General features: G+C 37.6%; 1 protein-coding gene and 1 long non-coding RNA gene across 3 annotated transcripts; one reads left to right on the top strand and one right to left on the bottom strand.

Annotated features, from left to right (window-relative positions):
• Window positions 1-210: 210 nt before the first annotated feature.
• Window positions 211-22,732, bottom strand: OTUD6B (OTU deubiquitinase 6B). Of its 2 annotated transcripts, XM_069600657.1 has the most exons (8): window positions 22,493-22,722; window positions 21,703-21,854; window positions 19,158-19,238; window positions 11,404-11,716; window positions 9,760-9,821; window positions 7,780-7,886; window positions 7,048-7,098; window positions 211-3,042 (listed from the first exon to the last, which is right to left on the bottom strand). In XM_069600657.1, the coding sequence occupies exons 1-8, from the start codon at window positions 22,572-22,574 to the stop codon at window positions 3,030-3,032; spliced, it is 861 nt and encodes a 286-aa protein (XP_069456758.1). In that variant the 5' UTR covers window positions 22,575-22,722; the 3' UTR covers window positions 211-3,029. The 2 variants fall into 2 exon arrangements, with proteins under 2 accessions (XP_069456758.1, XP_069456757.1); XM_069600656.1 differs by lacking the exon at window positions 211-3,042 and having other exon boundaries at window positions 6,269-7,098; window positions 22,493-22,732.
• On the top strand, window positions 22,216-25,184 carry LOC138445990 (uncharacterized). The gene is made up of 2 exons (XR_011259076.1): window positions 22,216-22,982; window positions 23,093-25,184. It is a non-coding gene; the product is annotated as an uncharacterized lncRNA (long non-coding RNA).
• The last annotated feature ends 316 nt before the right edge of the window (window positions 25,185-25,500 follow it).

The raw sequence follows: 25,500 nt of genomic DNA on the forward strand, positions 1-25,500 counted from the left end.
TTGATACTCTTTTAGTTTCCTAAGAACAATCACGATGTTACTATCTGAACAAATTATAAAACTTTGTTTTAAAAAAAGAAGTCTCATAATATGCATCTCCTCTAAAGTAATGCTGCATGGCTAGGACCCCAGCTGACACTGTCTAAATGGGTCATTTTTTTCCTGCTTTAAATGGGTAAACAGGCCAGTACAATCTACTACTGCTTTTTTTTTTTTAATTAATTTTCCTAACCTAGAAAATCTGGTAAACATTTTTAATTTCTCCTTCTCTCTCCAGGCTCCTCTGCCCAGAGGATTCTCCAGGCAAGAACACTGGAGTGGGTGCCATCCCCTTCTCCAGATCTTCCGGATTCAGGGATTGAACCCAGGTTTTCTGCATTGCAGGCAGATTCTTTAATGCTGAGCCACCAGAACGACCAACCCCAGACCCTAGGTAACCACTAATCTCCCTTCTATCTCTATATGTTTGCCTAGTCCAAACATTTTATACAGATAAGAACATATGTCTTTCACTCAACGTAATGCTTTCAAGGTTCATCCAGAGTTATAGCATGTACCAGTACCTCAGTCCTTTTTATTGAATAAAAATACTCCATCCTATATTTATTTATCTACTTATCAGTTGATGGACATTTAGATTGTTTCTGCTTTTTGGCTACTACAAACAGTGCTCTGTACAATTTTCTTGGGCGTATACCTAGGATAGGTCAAATGGTACCCTTTCAGGAACTGCCAGATTGTTTACCAAAGTGCCTTCATCAGTTTATATTCCTACCAGCAATGTATAAAAGCTTATCTTTTCATTTTTTACTGTCGCTTTTGACCCAAATTGATACAATCAATCCCTTTAAAAAATTTTGCCTTGAAACAGTTCATGATTCACTCCATCAGACAAAAGCCACATCCCAAAACTCTTTGCAATAGCCTTTCTCTATTATAGGTTCCCAAATGAAACTACTGTGGGACAGTAAGAATGTTAGAAGCTCTCTCACCTGCTGATTAAGAAATGCCTTTAATATTTCTGAGATCCTAACAAAGGGTTTCACATATGCCCTAGGCTTCATCTTTGGAGTTCATTTTCCTGACAGTTCCCCGATTTGGTCTCTATCTGAAAGTTAAAGTCTTAGTTGCTCAGTCATATCCGACTCTTGGTGACCCCATGGACTGTAGCCCACCAGGCTCCTCCATCCATGGAATTCTCCAGGCAAGAATACTGGAGTGGTTGGCCATTCCCTTCTCCAGGGGCACTTTTCCAACCCAGGGATCGAACCCAGGTCTCTTGCATTGCAGACAGATTCTATCTGAAACTTACTCCTTAATGTTACCATAATTTACTGTCTGGCTGGCTGAAGCACAAGCTGGAATCAAGATTGCCAGAAGAAATATCAATAACCTCAGATACACAGATGACATCACCCTTATGGCAGAAAGCGAAGAACTTAACAGCCTCTTGATGAAAGTAAAAGAGGAGAGTGAAAAAGCTGGCTTAAAGCATTCAAAAAACTAATATCATGGCATCCGGTCCCATCACTTCAAGGCAAACAGATGGGGAAACAATGGAAACAGTGACAGACTTTATTTTTTTAGACTTCAAAATCACTGCAGATGGTGACTGCAGCCATGAAATTAAAAGATGTTTGCTCCTTAGAAGAAAAGCTATGACCAACCTTGACAGCATATTGAAAAGCAGAGACATATTACTTTGCCAACAAAGTTCCGTCTAGTCAAGGCTATGGTTTTTCCAGTAGTCATGTATGGATGTGAGAGCTAGATTATAAAGAAAGTTGAGTGCCAAAGAATTGGTGCTTCTGAACTATGGTGTTGGAGAAGACTCTTGACAGTCCCTTGGACTGCAAGGAGATCAAACCAGTCAATTCTAAAGGAAATCGGTAATGAATACTCACTGGAAGGACTGATGCTGAAGCTGAAACTCCAATCCTTTGGCCACCTGATGCATTGGAAAAGACCCTGATGCTGGGAAAGATTGAAAGCAAGAGAAGGGGATGACAGAGGGTGAATGGTTGCATGGCATCACCAACTCAACGGACATGAGTTTGAGCAAGCTCCAGAAGTTGGTAATGGACAAGGAAGCCTGGTGGACTGCATTCAGTCCATGCAGTTGCAAAGAGTCAGACATGACTGAGTGACTGAACTGAACTGAACTGTCTGGAGTGGCTAAGAGTGAGAAAGTTTTGCTTTGCTTTTCAAACCCCCAAAATTTGCAGCTCATTTATATTTAATAATTTTTCCTCTTGCTTGCCTTTCTCCTCCATCTAGAAGAATCCAGACAGTACCTTCAACACTCTCTACAAATCTCGTCAGGGAGATCACCCAGCTGATGAGATATACTTATTTTCCACGTTAATGCTTACTGGCATCATTATTAAACTTTCTTCTACCATGCAACAGAAATTACTTTTCTTCCAAATTCTAATAATATTTTCCTCATATTCCTTACCAACATCAGGCTCCTGCTAACAATCTCTTCAAGGCCTTTTTAACTTACACCCGAGTCCCAAAGCTCATTTCATGGTTTAAGTATTTTGTTGCCGTACCAAATTCTTTTCAGGGCTCAATCAGAGAAAAAGACCAACTGGGAACCATACAGTTTGACTTTAGCTAATTATAGAAGCTGCGGAAGCCATCTGTGTAGGTCTGTTGCGTTTGTGTCTGGTGCTGTGCCTACCCCAGAATTCAGAGAAGCTCAAGCAAAAGATCTGGCAGAAGTGGGAGAAGCTAAAGGCTTTATGAAAAACGTGACCTATCTTGTTCATTTCTCTGTCCCTAGTGCCTCAGTGCTACATGGTGTTAGCACCTCTCTAAGCCCCAAGAGTCGTGCTTGCACAGTTGAGTTAACAAAAGCTGAAGATTTCTATTTAAATGTCTACATGAAACAGCACAAAAAATAACTACTTTTACTGAGCATTTATTACATATTAGGCAGTGTGCTAAATTCTTTATGTAAGTGGACTTACTTAGTTCTTATAGAAGGCAGGGCTTGGTATTTTTTTAAAAAATCAGAAGCAAGACTATAAGTCATTCCTGTTAAAAAAAAAAGTAATAAATTCAGCAGCCTTGTGCAAAAGCAGTAATTTGTTTCAGTAAGCCATGTTAGTCACCCAAGTATACTGAAAGAAGACAATCATTAACTTCTTCCTGGTCAGTATATTAACAAAGCTTTTTATTTGTTTTGGGTCTGTATATTTATTTTCAGCAACCCCTGGGTCAGGAAGATCCCTTGCAGGAGGAAATGGCAACCCACTCCAGTATTCTTGCCTAGAAAATTCCATGGACAGAGGAGCCTGGTGGGCTACAGTCCATGGGGTCATAAAGAGTTGGACACAACTGAGCACACACACATACCCACACTTATTTCAGAAATTATTTTTTAGGTTTGTTAAAATCAGATTGTCCTAATCGACACAGGAAGGTAAATTAACTGTAACACACTATCAGAAGTTTTAAAAAGGGAAAACTCTCTTGGGTTCCATTCTTCAACTAACCAGAAGACTTAAGAATTCACCAAGGGTAATATAAATTAAAAGACAGCCCTTCTGTGAGCCAAGAATAATTCTAAGTCACTATCTTGTTTATTCTTAACAGTCTATTAGCCTAATGAAACTCCTAAAAGTCATATCCTATCCACTGAATTGATCTTATAACTATTAACAAACCTTAAGCACTTTATAATATATAGGCCTAGCAATGTGATAGACATTTTAATAGTGAGGTCCTTGTTTCTAAGCACTTAAAGACTAAGGGGAGATAACAACAACAATAATAAACAACTAAATGTAAATAACTATCATTAAGTTACTTGCAAGTAGCATGTATGACCCGGGGTGCCTAACCTAGCCCCGGTGGGAGAAGTCTCGGGAGCTGACCTAGGTCAGAGCTATTTAAGCTGAGACCAGGAGGACAATAAACCAGGTAAAGCAGGTGGGACCCAACTTCAAGTGTCAGTTCAAAGGCCTTGTAGGAGGGAACATGGTGGGATAATATAGAGAACTGCTGCTTCTGAAACTGACTTTAAAAACAGCATTAGAAACTCTGTAAGTTCTACTTTTGCACAAGATGGAGAAAGATATATTTCAAATAAGACTTAGAAAAATCAATGTATGTAAATACACAAGACAGGAAGAAAAAGCTCATTTGTTCAGTAACAGTAAAAACAGTATGAAATTACAAATTAAACTTCAAAAAAAAAAAACCCTGCCCTATTGCTTCAGCTAGTTCCTAACAACTTCTACCAAGACCATGTATTAACAAGTATGTGCCCGCAGTAACTTGCACAGATTTCCTTCTTACTGCTTCATTTTCTTACTCATGTGTATTCATTTTTCTTTAACATCCAAGAGTTTTGGATAGTCTTCTAATTTGCCCTTATTTTAAAATAACAAAATAATACATAAATATTAGAATCTCTGTTATTTTCAATTATATGAGGACAAAATAAAAACTACATAAAATTCTCAAAAAGTTTTCTCTACTTCTATATTCTAAAAGTATTAAAGAATAACAATTTAAACAATGCTCATTTAATTCATCTTTTATTTTTTCTTTTAGCAAACATTAGATAATATGAACAAAACTGTACTGTTAACTATAGTTACACATCCTTATTTGCTTTATATGTTATAAACATACTTAAGCAGATAAAATTCACTGAATTAGACATATTCCAGAACTCTGACATATACTTTTCTAAGTCAGGCAAAAGAAAGCTTATCAGATTTTCCTATGAGATCAGCATCATACAGCAAACTAAACTAGTATATGCTGCTTTTAACTTAACATGTGCCATTTTTCAGACTTTAATTTTAGGTCACAGCTAAAATAATTTTTATCTCAAGTTTTATAAAAGAACAGAAGCTGAAACATACAAATCCTGTCCGTAACCATATTGGCCATTTAAAAATTAAAAATATACCTATAATCAAGAAAATTCTATTCACCCTTCTAGAAAAAAATAGCCAATAAGTTATTTTATAATACTTTAAGTATAGTGGGAATTTACAATAACTAGATTTCACTGTATCTTATTTTATTGCTTAATGCTTCTCTTTTAATTTTAAAATAACAGATTACCCATCGCCCCTCCTTTGCAAAAAAATCCAGATCCAGCATTACAAAACAAGCAGCATTCAGAATATATTCTGCTTAGCAGGCAGAGTGGTTCTTAGTCTTTGCAAGTATGTAAAACCTTCATGCAGCACTTATCTGCTCAATAGTTCCCCACACTGTCACCTGCTGAATACATAACACTGATACCCTGTTTTCTGTTATAAAACTCAGTTGTTGTTACTTAGTTATTCAGTCGTGTCCAACTCTGTTGACACCACAGACTATGCAGCCCACCAGGCTCCTCTGTCCATGGAATTTTGCAGGCAAGATTACTGGAGTGGGTTGCCATTTCCCATTACAGGGGATCTTCCCGACCCAGGGATCAAACATGGGTCTCCACACCTCCTGCACTGCAGGTGGATTCTTTACCACTGAGCCACTGGGGAAGCTCATAAAACCCAGTATTTACTTAGAAAAATTTGTTGCATTCATGGAGAAAAAATTCAAACTTTATATACACTTGATGTAAAATGTTATTAGTTACTTATCTGAGAAAAACAGATCAAACCAAAAAGGTCTCATTATCATAAAACCCCTTACATAACAAATTATCACACACATTTGTACATATGGGTGTACCATCTTCTTAAAATATTTTTATAAATAACTTAAAATCTGATCTGACTAATCATTCAACTGAAAAGTACTACACTGACTTTATTATACAATCTTGATTCAACAGTGGCTTTCAGCTTTCTCCATATATATAACATAAAAATTCCCAGATATTTGAAACAAATATTTTCAAATATTTGAGGAAAGATGAAATTAATAAGGCTAATAAAATAATAGTAACAAAGGCTTTCCCTAATCCTAGAGAATGAAGCAAAAAGAGAGACCTTATAAGACAAATTGGAAAAGAAGAAGAATTTGAAGTAAATTTGGCCTTGGACCCTTTTATAAATTTACAAATTGCTACTCCTTCAATTTGCACAAGTTAAAGAATAACAGAAGCTAATAACTTATTTCTCAGTGGAAAAGGGTGCAAGGAAAGCAAAGCAGCTGAGTAGTGATGGAGAAAAAGTACAACAAAGAATATAAAAATTTATAGTTAAGATAATCAAGAAATGATGTCACAAGTCTCTGCAGTGGAGAAATAACAAAGAATAATCAATGAATTAGAAAAGCAATAATGTGCTGCATCTTTTAAAGTTATATACAAATAAAAGACTTATTTTTATTTTTATTAAAGCAACCTTTTCAGCTGCACTTTAATGGGGTTACAAAAATGTCACAGCATCAACCTAAAAGGGTGGGAAGGGCAGTGATGGGAGGGAGGTTCTGGAGGGAAGGGATATATGTATACTTAAGGCTGACTCATGTTGTTATATGGCAGAAACCAACACAACGTTCTAAAGCAATTATCCTCCAATTAAAGATAAATGTTAAAAAAAAGTCACAGCATTAATCCCATCAACAGCAATGTTACTGCAATCAAATTATTTATAAACATTAATTATATTTGTTATCACCATCACCACATTATTGCAATGTCAAAGAGACTGAGTCATTTCACTTCTACACGAAAAATTACATTGATACAGTTACTGAAAGCTTTCGGTATAAGGAGAAAAAAAAATGTTTTTTAACAACTTCAACACAGAATAGAATGTTCAGAATCTTATATTTAATAAAAATATCAACAATCAGGGTACCATCTTGGTCTATAAATGATATTCTTCACAAAGAACTTACAAGTGTTTTTAAAACACCATTAAGGGGACATTGGTTAAAGTTTCTCTCGGACACGTTTTTTTTTTAACCTATGAGTAGCTTTGCCATAAAACTGATTTAAGGTAGTTGTGTTTTTTCAGAAACACTGAAAATAATCCAATACTTGGTATTAATACTCAGATCAGCACACTGACATAATAGCAACATTTTATAGACTAGCTGCAATTTTCAGTAGCTGTGTTCACCAACCGTGTAACAGAATTGTAGTGTTCTCCTAAGCCATATGCATGTCTCATATAACTGAAATGAAAAAAGGAGAAATAAGTAATTTAGACAAAAGTATTTCACTGTATATAAATGTTTTATGTATTTAAAACCAAGTACTCTGAATTAATCACTTCACAGGGGTATCATTCAATAGACTTCATTACTTAAAACTTTAACACCATTTAAAAAGCATCATCAGTGAGTAAAATATGGTTCAGTAACTCTGCTGAGTTTGTCCGGTAAAACAGAATCATTAGAGTGAAAAAAAAGACTGAGATGGCAAATTCTCCATGCTGTGTTTCAAAGAACTCTCAATTATGTAAAATACTTTTACAATATGAAGAAAAATCTCTAAAGAATAAACAATAAGGCAATATGAGTGTATTTCAGCTTTTACACTTGCTGAAACTTTTAGCATTATTAATGTCAAACCAGAAGAACATTAAAAATAATCCTCCAATTTTGTAACGTTTAGAAATGACTTTATTCTTAACACATACATAAGAATAAATCACAAAAGGTTTAAACAATTATCTAAACCATGTATTTTGACAATGCTTTCTAATTCTGTAATTGCCTTTAAGATGAAATAAGCAAAATTAATGCTGCTGAAAATAGACTTGTTTTGATTAATCAACATAACCCAAAATTTTTCATAATCCCTTTTGTCTTAATTATGAAAAATATTAACAGTAGGAATTTCCAGGTACTTACACAAGTATTAATGGATCTTCTGGATATTCTTCACCAACTACTATAGGAGGAGAATCTGCCTGTATTATCTCTATTGGTGTTCGTAAAATGTGAGACAAGGCTCTTAGCTATAAAAGACAAAATGAAAACTATATATATATATAATTTGTAAGAGAAATAGAGGTAAATCTTATTCAAATCATAAACTACTGAGTTGATGCATGAACAGGGCAACCAGTCAGAGCAGGGATCTACTTCTATTCCTTAATACACATCAAGAGCTCAGTAAAAGGGCATGGAATGGAGGGTGCAAAACAAGCTCTGGAAATCTTAGCATCCCATCTAAGTCTTCAGAAATCATACACAGAATTTCTCTTTAATAATTTAAACTTACTCCATTGTGAAAATAGCAACTCTTATTTCAAATGAATTAACAAATGATTTAAGAGAAAATGTCCTTCAAAAGATGTTTAAAGGTTTTTCCAATTTAAAAAGTCACTTATGTCTCTAGAACTCACATTGATTTGAGATTCTTATTAAAAGTTCAAGCATCTTTAATTACTCCTAATGTAGTCACAAAGCTAGCCTTCCCAAGTTTCGAAGACCCAGGAGAGGCATGTAAAACATTAAGGCATATGAAACAAGTTCCCTCTGGTGGCTGAGAAGAAGTACAAATATAACACTGCTAAGAAAAACACTTGGATGAAGCAATCATGTCCTATCTTCAAACTTAATTCTTGAAGTGAAATACTCAGAGCCACAAACTATTTGAGATGGCTAATCATCATTACTGGAGAAGGCAACGGCACCCCACTCCAGTACTCTTGCCTGGAGAATCCCATGGACAGAGGAGCCTGGTGGGCTGCAGTCCATGGGGTCGCTAAGAGTCGGACACGACTGAGCGACTTCACTTTCACTTTTCACCTTCATGCATTGGAGAAGGGAATGACAACTCACTCCAGTGTTCTCGCCTGGACAATCCAAGGGGCAGCAGTGGGCTGCCATCTATGGGGCCGCACAGAGTCGGACACGACTGAAGCGACTTAGCAGCAGCAGCAGCAATCATCATTACACAGTAATATTAATAATACTGCTAGATTCATCCACGTAGCATTTAGCTTCAAGCTTCAATGCATATAGCCTTTGCTTTGTTTAGTATATACAAATGGACTATCATGTACACATGGGGTTTTATTATCCTCATTCAATAATCAGGAAACTGGAGCTCAAGAGGTTGGCTGACTCCCCCAAAGTCAGAAAACTGAGAAGTAGAAGGAACCAGCACCCAGCCCCCAGACTTTCCCTGTTACTCCCTGACTTCTAACACCCCAAGCTACCTTATCACCATCTGCACACTCGGGGGTTTTATTTTCCTTTAATGAAACAAAGATAACAGTAAAATAAATAATTAGAGCTTTAAAAAAAATCATGATTAACTCCCTACAAATGACTAAACATATTTTCTTGCAAGTAAATTTTAATGCATTAAATACTGCTTTCAAATCAGTCAGTATCAACTAGGAACTCAAGACACAATTGTAATAGATGTGTTATGGTAGGATTTGACCTGTAATCTCACATTAAAATATTGTTTTCTATTTCTGACATTTTCCAATGTGATTTTCATCAGTTGAGCCACTTGGGTAAAATTTTACTGTATTTGAGAAAATCTTCACTTTCATAAGTCCATAAACTCAAATATATTGCCTGTAGCAAGATCACAAATGGAAATATGCAGACAACACTAGCTTCACCAACTCACAGATCAAACACTGGGCTATTTAAAATTAAACAGTGCTTCAGTTCCCAAAGGTACATAATTAAATTAAAGGCCTAAGAATATTAACTCCTTATATCAGTGTTTTATCGGGAGAGAAATAGCAAATATATAAAGAAAAGGAATTGTCAAAGAAAAATTTGGGTCACCTGAAAAATATGTCTGGAAACTACAGAAGGGATTTAAAAATAATTTAACAATTTCACGATGAATAACAAACTTACCTCAAGTTGACCCCCCCATGCTGCTGTGTTTACAATATCATCACAATACTTTCCAAACTCTTCTGTAGGAAACAGATCAGAATATAGCACTTTTTAGAATTCATATTAGATCCCTTTTATAACTCCCACAATGCCTGATGAAACTGCCCAAGTTACGAACTTCCTCTTTCTCCACATATATCCTCCAGAATTTAATCCATTTCCCAAATCCAAACTTAACTCACTCCATCTTTCCATCCAAGAGCAAAGCAATTCATCTGTTTCTCTCTCTCAACCTGAAGTCTAGCAATCTCAACTAAATTATAAGCCTACCTCTCTCTTGATCCAAGCACTGACCCCAAAATTGCCACCACATTCACATTGCAAAATCCAAATCTGCATCTGAAAGAATATGCTACAAGATTAAAAGATGCATCCTCTGTAAAACAGGCTTCACTATAAAACCCTATAAGAAATGTGAGAAGAAAATCAAAGTACAAATGAGTTGAAACTCCTTTCCCAGTGACTATTTGATGACAGTGACATCAAACAGTGCCTACATATTTTGGAAATGTTTATTTTATTGTTCTAGCCAAAAAACAGTCTTCCTGTATCAGTCTTAAGAGGAGGTAAAAGACCTAACTTCAGAATTAGGCATATCTTAAGCATACACACTGCTGTTATACAGAAAGTTAAAGTCAGGAAAAAACACTAACACCCTTGGTGTTTAGAGGAAGAGGAAAAAAATTATGGGCATCTAGGAGAAAACACGTTCCATATGCCCGTCTTATTCACTGTCTCACATCCCCAGTGATGAGAACAGTGCATCAGCACGCTGCGGCCCTCAATAAACACTGACTGAAGGACTGGGGATTACAGCTTTTGTCTTTTTCTTTGATTCACCAAGCTGAGGTATCATCTCCTCTCCCATGCGCTACAACTAGCACAGCTGGGGACTTCATTAAACAAAAGCCAACCCTAGCCTTCCCCTCTTCAATCCACCCTGACCATATGACTTACTCTCAGGGGATACTGCCACGTCTGCTGTCTTATCTCAAAGACTAACTTTCTCCCTTACTCCCCTTTTGCTTTCAGAAACTTTTTCAAATTTTTACTCGTTTCCTCCTTTATTTGCTAGTTGTACATATTTTTTTTTAACCTTCTCAACTATCAAAGATATTATACAGACTAATAAGGCAGGTTTTGCAGTCAAATTCTGCCTGAATATTATGACTTATTAAGAATAAAATTAAATCTTCCAAAGTACAGGATAAAAGGAAGAATTAGTTTTCCTAACCATTCTCTACTGATAGTCTTCAGATTCAATACTTGCAGAGACTAGGCAAAGCTTAACTTTGTGAAATATGAACTTATTTACACACTTTTAAAACTAGTAATATAAACCCTATTCCTATTTTTATCTTAAGATTAATATTTTCAACTACAAAATAGTTAAGTACTTAAAAAGATCTTGATAAACAAAAATGTGCTATCATCTACCAAAGTCATAGAAAATAATTTTGCCTAAATGTTGAGATGTTTTCCCCCCATAGGACTATTCAGGCTTTCTTTTTTTTTTTTTCATTCTCAGTTCCAGAAACCACTTTACTTAATAACCATCACAGCTACAACAGCAACAAGACGTAGCAGAGAAAAATAAATTACCTGGAGTATACATTTCTCCTGTATTAGGATTTGTTAAAAATGGCAGAAAGTCTTCCACATGACTCTGCATATAGTTAGCAGTCTGACACCTTAAGGCAGCCACAGTCAGAAAGCCGTTCTGCTCTTGCAGCTGATCTTCAATGGCTCTATACATACAGTGCCCATCAGATGGAATCTGTTTAATTTCCAATTGTCTAGCTGCCAATATTTGAGCAAGTTTTTCACTTTCTACATGTCTAGCTCCAGTTAAGTTTTCAATTTCAGCTTCGGCTATCCTTTCTTCCCGCTCCTTTTCCAATGCAGCCTTTTTGTCCTATGCAGAAGGTAAAATGTAGGAAAGTTAATTCCTAATAATTAAGACTCATTTACATTTATCATGGGGACAGAAATATAAGATTCTCAAAAACATTTTTCTCCCTTCTCCCACAAGCACTATCAGATAGATGATCTCATCACCTGTAGAATTTTCTATACTGTGAACTCTTCTAAAGGCAAACAATATTTCTCATCTGTGTGTACCCAGCACGGAGCTGTCTTGGAACAAAAGAAGGCTCTCGAATTTTTCTGTGAAGTCTGTCTGAAACTATACGCCAAGTTTCTAAAAACTTGACTTACTGATTTCAAAGTACTATGGTAGACTGAGCTGTCCTAGGCCTTAAAGTAATATCATTATCATACTTAAGTCCAAGCTTTATAACTTATTACTCCACCAGTGAGGTCTTAATGTGCTAGATCACCAGTTCATGAGCAAGGCATTAATTTGCTTAGGTCTTTAGAATGGTATAGCAGCTCTATTTATCCGGCATTAAAAAAAAAAATTGTGCACATACACACACACATTTAGCTTAAGTAACAGATAAAAGCATTCTTCTCTATTAAAAAAACTATTACAGATAATCTAAAGTCCCCCTTAAGGACCACTGCCAATCTCTCAGCCTGCTCTAGAGATCTGATATGTATCCCTCTAGATTTTTTTCCTATGCATTTTAATAAATACAGATGTATTCATAGAAAATCTATAGAAAACAGTATTTTAACAAAAGTACTATCATCCATTACATTCTTCAACTTGCTTTCCTTCTATACAAATTTCCTAAGAAATCTTCCCATACCAACATATGCAAAGATGGGATGAGGAGAAGGTAATGAGAGATTTATGACATGAAGGATGGATAGGAAGTAGAATGGGAAGACTAGGGAAAAGAGAGAAAATTCCTGACACTTGGAATAACAAGGATCAAAAGGCAGAAAGCACTGTATGCTTCATTCATGGCTGAACACAGTTCATATAGCTAGAATACCAGAGAAAAGTGTCAAGAGATGAGGTGGGAGGCAAAAAAGACTGTACATAGTTAATAACATGAAAATCTATGCATACATAGTTCAAAAAGCACCAGAAGGATATCCATACAATAGTGCTTTTCTCTGGATGGTAGGATTACAAAATAAGTTTTGTTTTGTGTGTGAGCCTGCGTGCGTGCGTGTGTGTGTGTGTGTGTGTGTGTGTGTGTATGTTTCTGAATCTCCACGGTTTCTTTCGGGTACCACCTGCGTGTGTGTGTGTGTGTGTGTGTGTGTGTGTGTGTGTATGTTTCTGAATCTCCATGGTTTCTTTCGGGTACCACCTGCGTGTGTGTGTGTGTGTGTGTGTGTGTGTGTGTGTGAGAACATGTTTCTGAATCTCCATGGTTTCTTTTGGGTACCACCTGCGTGTGTGTGTGTGTGTGTGTGTGTGTGTACATGTTTCTGAATCTCCATGGTTTCTTTTGGGTACCACCTGCGTGTGTGTGTGTGTGTGTGTGTGAGAACATGTTTCTGAATCTCCATGGTTTCTTTTGGGTACCCTGGTATCTTCCCAAGTGGCTCAATGGTAAAATGTCAATGCAGGAGATGGGATTCAATCCCTGTGTCGGGACGATCCCTGAAGAGAAAACGGCACTCCAGTATCCACTCCAGTATCCTTGCCTGGAAAATTCCACACAGAGGAGCCTGGCAGGATACAGTCCATGGTGTCACAAAGCATCAGATACGACTGAGCACATAGCACATGTGCCTGCCTGTGCGTGTAAACAGCTCTCTAGCTGTCCATGGTATGTTTTATTTGTACGCTGAGAGCAAGTATTTTCAACTTAAGAGAATAAAAAGTTAAACTACATTCTATAAATTTTGATGTACTGGCAGCAAACTACAGGGAAGGATTTGGATAAACCAAGAAAAAGAAGATACAGGTAAAAATTTTTATATCCCCAGCTCTAACCTTTCCGTAACGGCAGAAAATATGAATGGAAAGGCAAATTTCAATTTCACTTAATGCCACCTGCTTCTACTATACGCTTGTTATATGCCATGCCAGATAACGCTAGTGCTTCCTAAGTTACCTGAATCAAAAGCTGCGGCCGCTGCTAAGTCACTTCAGTTGTGTCCGACTCTGTGTGACCCCACAGACAGCAGCCCACCAGGCTTCCCCGTCCCTGGGAGTCTCCAGGCAAGAACCCTGGAGTGGGTTGCCATTTTCTTCTCCAGTGCATAAAAGTGAAAGCGAAGTCGCTCAGTCTTGTCCGACCGTTAGCGACCTCATGCACTGCAGCCTACCAGGCTCCTCTGTCCATGGGATTTTCCAGGCAAGAGTACTGGAGTGGGGTGCCATTGCCTTCTCCGAATCAGAAGCAGTATTATCTTAATAAAACATAAACCTATTTAAATTTTTCTTTCCAACTCAAAGCAGGCCAAAAGTAACATGATACAATTTATTTCACTGCATATCTACAACTGTGGATCACAGTGGCATAAAACCTTAAAACACAAGATGGCACTATTACTTTTTAAAAGACTACAGAAAACATTTTTCAGAGGGGAGAGGAAGAATAAGCACCTTGAATATCATCTAATCCAAAACTCCTCATTTTCCTCTTCTGAGGAAAGGAAGATTTCCAAAATAGCATGAAGAAAGATTTCAAAAGGCCATACAGTTGGTTAGGAGCTGAGCAGGGACCAGGGACAACAGAGAGCTCCTTCTATCCAGGCACCTGAATCAGAATAAAAGTTGGAGCAGATAGGAGCTGGAGTTAATGATGTCAAGTACTATTGGAAAATTGGAACTTTACACTATCTATAAAACCTTAATTTAAGCCTCTAAAATACTCATCAAGGAATCTCATTTTTTTTCCCCTCATGCTCTGCTTCAATATTACACAGCAACTGCATTTCCTTTCCAGGACACCCAGTAGAAAACACACTGGATTGTTTTCCCAACATTCTTCTACTATATGAAGTTTTCCAATGGCAGTTTTCCAATGGCATGAGCAATTTCCATTTTACAACCCTAGTCCTGGAGACAGAATGGCATCAATAAACTCCAATGAAAATGTATGTGAGATGAAAATAGCACAATAATTCAAACACACACTGTCAGTAAAACTAGACTCATTCTGGTATAGCAACAGCAAAAACAAATCTGAAGATAAATATTAAGAGCTAGGAACCAGTGCAGCAGCTGTAAACTTTTAGCATGCCACTGAGACAACTTGAGACTCCTCAGCTTTCTCGTTTATAATATAAAGAAACTGAGGGAGATCTCATTCCAGCTCTCAAATTTCAAATTTTTGGAACCCAGTTCTACATTCTACTTCAGGCTGTTTCTACTATATCAATGAGTTTTCACTGAAGCTCTCTGAAATAAACAAAATACTCCCTATGCTTTTCTAGATTGACTTTTCATCCCTTGGCGCCTCTGGGTGGGCGGGAGTGGGGAGTAGGGTGGGAAGTGGTTCAATATAAGTCTAAGACTCAATTATCTACCCTTGTTTTCAGGTCCCATTTTCTTAAATACTATAAACTCAGTGTTTTCTGCTCCAAAATCCTATTAACACAACGAAGCAGTAAGAAACTTTGGGCATTACTTACGAGGGTGTTTTCTCTGCCAAGTGTTGAACTGGCAGAGAAGTGTTGCCAATCTGCTGACTATAAAAGTATACATTTTTTGACACTATAGCTGGAAAAAGCATGCATTTCAGCTATGCAATATTTTAGGAGAAAAGTAACAAAATGTTTGAGAAAGGTAAGCATTTGTTTTGTTGCCTAAGGGACAAGGTAGAGTGAACAAACTTTGATAGACATAAAGGAGTTGTATCCTTTTCTAGAATTAAATAGTTGCTTCTCTAAGATACAGGGGCTTCCCTGGTGGCTCAGACAGTAAACCATCTGTCTGCAATGCAGGAGATCTCGGTTTGATTCCTGGGTGGGAAAGATCCCCTGGAGAAGGAAATGGCAACCCACTCATGTTTTTGCCTGGAAAATCCCATGGACAGAGGAGCCTTGCAGGCTACAGTCCATGGGACTGCAAAGAGTTGGACACAACTGAGCAACTTCACTCTAACATGCATGGGCTTCCCAGGTGACACTAGTGGTAAAGAGTCTACCTGCCAGTGCAGCAGACTCAAGAAACACCTGTTCAATACCTGGATCAGGACGATCCCCTGGAGAAGGAAATGGCAACCCATTCCAGTATTCTTGCCTGGGATATCCCAGAGGAGCCTGGCGGGCTACAGTCCATGATGTTGCAAAGAGTTGGACACGACAATGACTGAGCAAACACACTTTAAGGTATGTATATACTATATACTACTGTACACTAAGCAGAGTCAATTCCAACAAATATTTTGTTATGCAAAATTTCTGCCCTTCACTTCTGACCTATAGAAAATAGATGACAATTATAAGACTGTAACAGAAAGAACATATGTCGTTAAGTAGAGAGCTGGTGAATTAGATAACCTCTCAGTTCAGTTCAGTTCAGTCGCTTAGTCGTGTCCGACTCTTTGCAACCCCATGAATCACAGCACGCCAGGCCTCCCTGTCCATCACCAACTCTCGGAATTCACTTAGATTCACGTCCATCGAGTCAGTGATGCCATCCAGCCATATCATCCTCTGTCGTTCCCTTCTCCTCCTGCCCCCAATCCCTCCCAGCATCAGAGTCTTTTCCAATGAGTCAACTCTTCCCATGAGGTGGCCAAAGTACTGGAGTTTCAGCTTTAGCATCATTCCTTCCAAAGAAATCCCAGGGCTGATCTCCTTCAGAATGGACTGGTTGGATCTCCTTGCAGTCCAAGGGACTCTCAAGACTCCTCTTCAACACCACAGTTTAAAGCATCAATTCGGCACTCAGTCTTTTTCACAGTCCAACTCTCACATCCATACATGACCACTGGAAAAACCATAGCCTTGACTAGAAGGACCTTAGTCATCAAAGTAACGTCTCTGCTTTTCAATATGGTATCTAGGTTAGTCATAATTTTTCTTGAAAGGAGTAAGCATCTTTTAATTTCATGGCTGCAGTCACCATCTGCAATGATTTTGGAGCCCCAAAAAATAAAGTCTGACACTGTTTCCACTATTTCCCCATCTATTTCCCATGAAGTGATGGGGCCAGATGCCATGATCTTCATTTTCTGAATGTTGAGCTTTAAGCCAAGTTTTTCACTCTCCACTTTCACTTTCATCAAGAGGCTTTTTAGTTCCTCTTCACTTTCTGCCATAAGGGTGGTGTCATCTGCATATCTGAGGTTATTGATATTTCTCCTGGCAATCTCGATTCCAGCTGTGCTTCTTCCAGCCCAGTGTTTCTCATGATGTACTCTACATAGAAGTTAAATAAGCAGGGTGACAATATACAGCCTTGACGTACTCATTTTCCTATTTGGAACCAGTCTGTTGTTCCATGTCCAGTTCTAACTGTTGCTTCCTGACCTGCATACAAATTTCTCAAGATAACCACCGCTGCTGCTGCTGCTAAGTCACTTCAGTCATGTCCGACTCTGTGCGACCCCATAGATGGTAGCCCACCAGGCTCCTCTGTCCCTGAGATTCTCCAGGCAAGAACACTGGAGTGGGTTGCCATTTCCTTCTCCAATGCATGAAAGTGAAAAGTGAAAGTGACGTCGCTCAGCTGTGTCCGACTTGTAGCAACCCCATGGACTGCAGCCTACCAGGCTCCTCTGCCCATGGGGTTTTCCAGGCAAGAGTACTGGAGTGAGTTGCCATAACCTCTAAGATACCATAAAACCTAAATTTCATGAGTCTATGAAGTTCACAATTATAATAATTACTCAAGAATAAAATTTTACATTAGTATAAGAAATGCTTGACAATTTGCAACTTAAGCAACTTTCAAACAAATTGTCTTAGGTTGAATTTCTTAAGCGGTGTACTATGCAGTACTTAAACACAGTGAAAAACAGTATCATTTGCTGACCCAGCAGTTCTTCAGGCCTTGTGTTAGGGCTTTGGAAACAGTAAATTCTTTAACATTCACAATAACTCTATGAAGTAGGTATTAATTTTCTCCTATTCTAAACATGGGCTTCCTTGGTGGCTCAGATTGTAAAGAATCTGCCTGCAATGATAGAGACCTGGGTTCAATCCCTGGGTCAGGAAGATCCCCTGGAGAAGGGAGTATCAACCCACTCTGGTATTCTTGCCTTTAAAATTCCATGGACAGAGAAGTCTGGAGGGCTACAGTCCAAGGGGTCGCAAAGAGTCCAAAGGATCAGACATGGCTGAACAACTAACACTTCCACTGCCATTTCATACATGTGAAACTAAGGCTTAGAAAGGTTAAGAATCTTATCCAAAGCCACCACAGTGGGATTAAAATCTCCACCTGACTGACACCAATTCCATGCTTTATTAAATGTACATACTAGATTATATTTACTACTAAATTATAAGATACAAGCTAGTTTAAAATGAACATTTGAATCCTAGAAAACACTGTGTTAATAAAACAATATTTGAAAATAAAAAGACTGGATTTAAACTTGTTCTTTTTCAAAGTGAAAAGCCCTTTTCTATCTAATCACATTCTCATAATTTTGATATCATAAACTTATTACATCCAATAAATCAGTTTCCTTATAGCTCTTTGATGATGCAAAATTTCATTCTCACATTTGTTTTTGTACAAGATGTCTCACTTACTCCAAATAGCCTAACTAAATAATTATATTTCCATAAAATACCAACTATTTAACACTTAGCACAGTGAATTTTTCCTTCTCTAAATTTTCATCACAACCAATACATATATAACTACATAATCCTGTTAATTTTGTGTATCTATATATCTTAACTTCTAGGTTCAAATTCTTCTTTTATCACTTAATACCATAGTTCTTAACCGAAGCTGTACATCAGAATCACCTGGGCTCACACTCTTCAGATTCTAAATTAAGTCTGGAAAAATATATTTGTAAAAAATATCCTTTTCACACCCTCTTTCCTAGATCCACCCTCCTATGAGAACTGCAGACTGGACATTTCTTATCTATCTATTTTCTTATCTATAAAATGAGGATAAGAAATCCCACTTCACAGGATTACTGTCAAGACTAAATGAGATTTCATATAATCTAAAGCCTAATAGGGCTTCCCTGGTGGCTCAGAAAGTAAAAGCGTCTGCCCACAATGTGGGAGACCTTGGTTCAACCCCTGGGTCGGGAAGATCCCATGGAGAAGTAAATGGCAACCCACTCCAATATTCTTGCCTGGACGGAGGAGCCTGGTAGGCTACAGTCTACAGGGTCACAAAGAGTCGGACACGACTGAGCAAGTTCACTTCAAAGCCTAATAAATGTTAGTTTAGGTCCTTTGGCAAGGGAACTCCCTTTTTTTTTTTTTTTTCTATTCCCTTCCAATACAACACCTAATATAGTATTACACCCATAGCAGTAACAAATACTAGGCGACTTTCATACCCGTCTCTTTTGTGCTTTTGATATCCGAAGTGGCTGATTCTCAAGAACCAAGTTTGAAATATTGACAGCAACAGAATCTATCTAAAGGAAACAAAAAACATTACCAAGTTAAGGAAAAATACCTTTAAGTTATTATTTAAACTATTAGATTATTAAATTATTATTGCAAGTCACATATTATGTGTCATTCCACAATTCAAATCTGAATAACAGCACTAGATACAATACTAAATGACATGGTTGTATATACTTTCTCTATATTTTAGAGAGAATTTGTCAGGTTCCCAAGAACTTTCCTTATAGCTCTACAAAGACAATGCTTATTTCTGCATGGTTTCCTTCCGTCTCAGAATGCCTACTCCATTCATATAAATACTTCCTACAAGTGCCAATTCATTCAGTGCACCACCCTTCCCATCTCTAAATGTTTTACTTTATAAAATATATAAGGTCCTGTGTTGGCTCAGTTTATACTACTTTCATAACCTCAAAAATGGGGGCAAAGGCCTTCCTCCATCATAGTTAGCCAAAACCTGATAAGCAATGCTTCTTGACCCTAGTAGAAATTTGTTAATTTATAGTTATCATTAAGACATTACAACCAGTCTTAATCATCAAATGACTGTTATATGTTTGCTAAAGAAAACAGATTTAGACTTATTTACTATCAGGATTAACAGCTAGTATTTTATTACCACAACTATATATTAAGCTAGTTTTTAGGTGACACAAACATGGAACATATCAAAGCCTCTAATAACAAGAGTCAGCAGTCTCTAAGTCTCTTTGGCCCAAATGATCAAAATATCAAAATAAGATTAAGACTTCAAAGAGTGAAATAGGATTCTTACAGTTTTTCAGAGGAATGTGCTAAAATTTACAAACTGCCATACTGACAACAGGCAAGATACAAAGAAACAACTGGGGAAAAAAAGAGAAATGACAAAAGAATTCAGGTGACATTCTAGAAGAACACAAGTTTCAGTTAAAATTTTAAAAAGGTAATAGTTCAAAGTATGAAGAGAGTTTGTATTTTAACAGTTGGACAATATGTCACTTAACAATCAAACATTTTTCACCTTCGAAACCTAGGAAAGAAATCTCACAATTGAAGGGCCTGAGAGACTAACCTATCTCACTAACAGAAAAGATAAGGAGATAATTAGGAATGTCATGACTCTAACAATACAAACACCTGGAAGCATGCCTTGTTACTTGGATTTTAATAAAGTGTGTTAAAGGCAAGGAAGGCCAGGATCTTGATGAATGGCAAAAAAACTTCAAGAAAATAAAACTAAGTTATTAAACTTAGTATAAACAAGCCATTTTCCCTGTCAACAGCAGATCAAAAATAAACCAAATAAAATTTATTTATGGTAGATAAAATCTTGGGCTTCCCTTATAGCTCAGTTGGTAAAAAATCTACCTGCAATGAAGGAGACCTGGGTTCGATTCCTAGGTCGGGAAGATCCCCTGGAGAAGGAAATGGCAATCCACTCCAGTATTCTTGCTTGGAAAATCCCATGGACAGAGGAGCCTGGCAGGCTACAGTCCATGGGGTTGCAAGAGTCAGACAAGACTCAGCAACTTTACTACTACTACTTGATAAAATCTTGCATAGACATAAGAACTTTTCAACTATCAAAAATGAGAGTGAAGAGTCTATGATATTTGACATCTAAAACCCATGAAATAAATTATCACTCTAGATAAAAATTATAACAGAATTCAGTATTTACCTTCTGGAGTAAGAGGTCTAAATTTGAATTTGGACTTTGATACTTAACAGTTGTTATAAATTTAGAAGGCAGTTTTTAATCTCTCTGAATCTGTCTCCCACTTTAAAACTGGGATTATCCACACTTACTTCAGAGGTAACACTGACCAGTGTGTTATTGTGAGAATTATTTGAGAAAATGAATGCACTATATTAAACAAAGTATGTGGCATACAATACACTGTGTGCAGCTATACTGATGAGATACATATTAGCTAAACTGATGACAGTTAACATGCTCCAATTTACCCAAGAAACATCAGTAAATTTCTATTTATTACAACTTGCTCATAAAGCACTTTCATAACTTAAAAAATGATTTCACATTTATTCTATTTCTTAGAAAAATCTTGTGCTTAAACAGCAGTAGTATTTGTATCATACATGTGAAGAAATTGATGCTTGAGAAGATAAAGTAAATTTGCCCAGGTTCAAATACTATTTAATAGCAATTCTGACACTAGGAGACTGGTCTTCCACTTTCTTGTGATAAAGCTTCCTCTAGCCCATTTTATGAATCCGTTCATCTTTGGGGCAGCAGACTTTCTTTGCTGTCCTTCCTTAAAAAACACACTACCATGTAAACCTGATCAGAAAAATACCAATGAAAGGTGATGCCTGAGCATGACTAAGTGCCTTCTTTCCCTCCAGTTTTACATTTCATATACTTAGTTAACTGTGTAACAGAATCTATATAAATTATGGATTTTATATAGCTAACTGTGCTTTCCGATGTTGTAGACAAGGAGAAACATTACTTTCACATACTTTACTCTCTTTAGAAGTCAGCTTCAACTGATCCAGCTCCTCTCTATGTTTCTGTTCCATTTCTGCTTCTAACTTAGCAACATCTTCTGTAAGTTGCTTCCTCCTCTTTTTGTCATTCCTGGGAACAGCATTCTTCATACTCTGTATTTTGGCTGAAAAGCCACCAAAATCATTACGTCAAAAACCAAGGGATTAAGAGGAAATAAGAGATAATAGCAATAAGGAGATGGTAAGAAGAAAAGGGTATAGGAAAAAAGTAATTATGAAAGCAAAAAGACAGATTACAAAACAGACAGCTACAGAGAAGAGTCCAGATGAAGCTGAGGCCCTCTCTCAAAAAAAAAAATAATAATAACATAACCGTGAGTTTGGTGTGGGATGAGAAAAGGGCGGGCGGTGGGGGGGAAGAAACTTAAACGTTTAAATCTTTCAACTCTCCTTTCCGAGTCCTTAAAACTGAGGTGAGATATTTCGAAATGCACCGATTAGGGCCAAGTGTCGGTTAACTAGGGCAGGAACAGGAAAGGAGGGGCCTGAATCCAAGACTGTGGCTAACAAGGGTTTTCAGAAACCCGCACCCCGGCGCCCTCGCAGGATGGGGGAACGCGGCGCACCCAAAAAGAGGAAGCTTTTGAAGGTCGAGGGATTAAGGGGGCCTGGGATGTAGGTCACTGGCTACCCTGAAGAAGCCTAGGAGGGTTCAGAAGTCCCTCAACGTTCCCCAGAAACGACCCGCCACGCTCCCTTCCCTGGGTCCTGGCGACTCCTGGGTTCCCCGCTCCCCCGTCACCTTGCAGCTCCTTCTTCTCTTTGCGATGCCGTCTCACCAGCTGTTCCTCTTCATCAAGCTCCTCAGTCAAGACTGCCTCCATGACAGGGAGGCAGCCCAGCACACGCGCTGAGAAGAACCAGCACCGCGGCCTAGCGCCACCTTCCACCTTTCAACCTTCACCCCGCGCGCCATTGGCCGCGAATGGCATCCAGCCCCGCCTTAAGGCGGTATCGAAAGGTCAAAGGTCTGCGCGTGCGCACTCCCTTGACCCGCGCTGATAGGGAGGGGCGGCGGGGTGGAGCGTGTCGGCCGATTGTGGGTGTGGCTCCGTCGGCTGATGTTTGCATGTGAGCGCTAGTCTATTGGCCCTGACTTGAGCAGTGCAGAGATGACGTAGACTGAGGCGTGCAGAGATGACGTAGAGGGAACTTTTTCGGACGTTTGTTTTGTTCGTTAATCGAAACATCTTTCCCTTTTGGTGCCATTGCTTAGAAGGGTTGTTCAAAAGGTAAGAAAGAAAAAACATTTCAACAAAATCTTGAATAATTCTCATTGGAAATCTTTGTGTTGATTCAGTCAAACAGTAGGGGATTGAGTTCTTTTTTTCTTATTTTCAAGGTCCTGATACCGCAGGTCCGAAGGAAAACAGCTAATTGAGAAAATGCCGCCTCTTGAAACGAGTATAGCGGTGAAAACAGAAGAGATAGCAAGGATTAAGTATCATATCGCACCAGACCTTAAAGACCTATGCTTAATGATAAAAATTGCTCTTGTCGGAGCACTTGAAAAGTGCGAGGGAGCTGAGAGAACGGAAATGTTCAAGTCTGATGGGGCACAAAATCGAATTACTGAAGTGAACGCAAAACGAGAAATTTTCAAACCATGCAGGGAAAAGAAAAAAAAAAACAGTAAAAGGAATCAAGTAAAGAGAAGAAGGAAGCCCTCGATGACCTGTCCAGGTGATAACATCTATGCATAATAGGAATACCTGAAACAGAAGACAAAGCAAATGAAGCTGAAACTGTAATTAAGGAACTAACTGAAGAAAAATATTCAAAGTTAAGAAACTAGATCTACAAGTAGAAAAGGCCTGCAGGGTGCCATTAAGTTTTAGTGAAAAGAAAGCAGTACCTAGATATATCGTGCTAGTTTTTTTTAATTAGGAAAGGTAAAGAAAAAAAGTCCACAAGTATCCCAGAGAAGGCATATCAAGCCACTTATAAGAGGATAAAAGTTAGCCTGACCTCAAATTTTTCCCTTGCAACTGTAAATGTCAGAATAGTATCTACAGTTTTTGCTCAGAGGCTCAGTCTTATATCCGGCTCTTTACGACCCCGTGGACTATCAGGCTTCTCTAACTGGGGGATTCTCCCAGCAGGAATGGTGGAGTGGGGTGCCATTTTCTCCTCCAGGGGATCTTCCCCACCCCAAGATGGAACAGGTGTCTCTTTTGCCTCATTCATTGGCAGGCGGATTCTTTACCATGTGGGGAGCCCATCTATGGTTTTAAGGGTGAATAGTTTTGAACCAGTTAGATGTCCTGACAAGTTATTTCTGTACCAAGGCAATTGGAAGCGTTCACAGATATGCAGAGGCTGAGAAAATATATCTTTTAAGTACTGCCATTGAAAACTTTGTTAAATGATATACTGCAGCCAACAAAAAACATGGATTAAAATAATAAGACTAAGGAGGCAAAGGGATTAAAAACTTGGTGGTAAGGTTTAGTTAAACAGCCTTAAGGTTACAGTGTTATGTAGAATTATAAAACTAAACGCAAGCAAACATAAATATGTAAACTGGGTCTAAAATTTCAGCTTATGTCTTTATAAGCTTAAAAGGCATGCTAAATGTTTAATATGTAAAACAAAAAGATACTGCTTTATTTTTAGCATGTAAAGATATGCATTTTCTTAAGTTAAACATTAAAATAAACGGACTTTGTCACTGTGGACAGAACCTGTAGAATAAAGGCATATCAAATGTTAACCTGACAAAATGGGAAAACCAGTAGTATAGTTTTGTTTCCACTAGTTTTAATTACAGGGGTGGGAAAGTAGCAAATTTGTAATGCTAATACTACCAGTGTAAAAAGAAACTTTATAAATTATCGATTGGGGTAGTACTGGATTGAAACCTTGTTTAAAGTACATCTTGCCTGTGGAAAATCAGTACCTACTGCTTTATGTAGTAGATCCTTGAAGGTAAATTTGACAATAAATGCTACAAATAGAGTACATATTCAAATTGTAGGGGAAGTGGTGGAAAACAGCAAGGAAGCATTAAAATTGGCATAAAGTAGATTGATACAGGTACTGCTGAGTTACCACACTCAAACTGGTTAAATATTCCTATTTTAAAAGATTAAATTGGATCAAAACTCAATCTATAATCCTGGATACCCACATTTGTAGAAAACTGTAAAAGAATTTAAAGAATATGAAAACAATTAGTCATAAGGGAGCAATATTTTTATTAGACAACTCAAGCTATAACATTTATAAAATATACAGTACAGGTTGTGATATTTAAGATGCTTTATGTGGTAGATAACATGAATCCATTGTAAAATAAATGTTCAATATCTTCCTGTAAGTGACAGTTTTACTGATGTATACATGTTTTTTAAAATTGTACATTTAACATTAGTACACTTTATGTACTTAGAATTAATAAAGTAATCCTTTAAAGAAAATACGCATCACAAAAACTGTCGGACTGTGACTTCAATACTTAAAGCATTTAGTAAGCCAAATAAATGAAAAGTTGAGATAACTAAGAAGTAAATAGCTTAGAGGTGTGTGTGCATTTATATTATTTTCAAATTGTCCTGAAACATTTCTAAGTGATCTTATACTAGGGTGCAGAGAAAACTTTAATATGTTTCTAGAAATCACAAATTATCACATTGCAAAAAAGCCTAAGAGCTAAGTTAAATGCTGGAAAATAACATATTTGAACATTTTTACTGTCATGAAATCAGTTCAGTTCAGTTCAGTCACTCAGTCGTGTCCAACTCTGCGACC

This window comes from Ovis canadensis, chromosome 9 (assembly GCF_042477335.2).
Source record: "Ovis canadensis isolate MfBH-ARS-UI-01 breed Bighorn chromosome 9, ARS-UI_OviCan_v2, whole genome shotgun sequence".
NCBI lineage: Eukaryota > Metazoa > Chordata > Mammalia > Artiodactyla > Bovidae > Ovis > Ovis canadensis.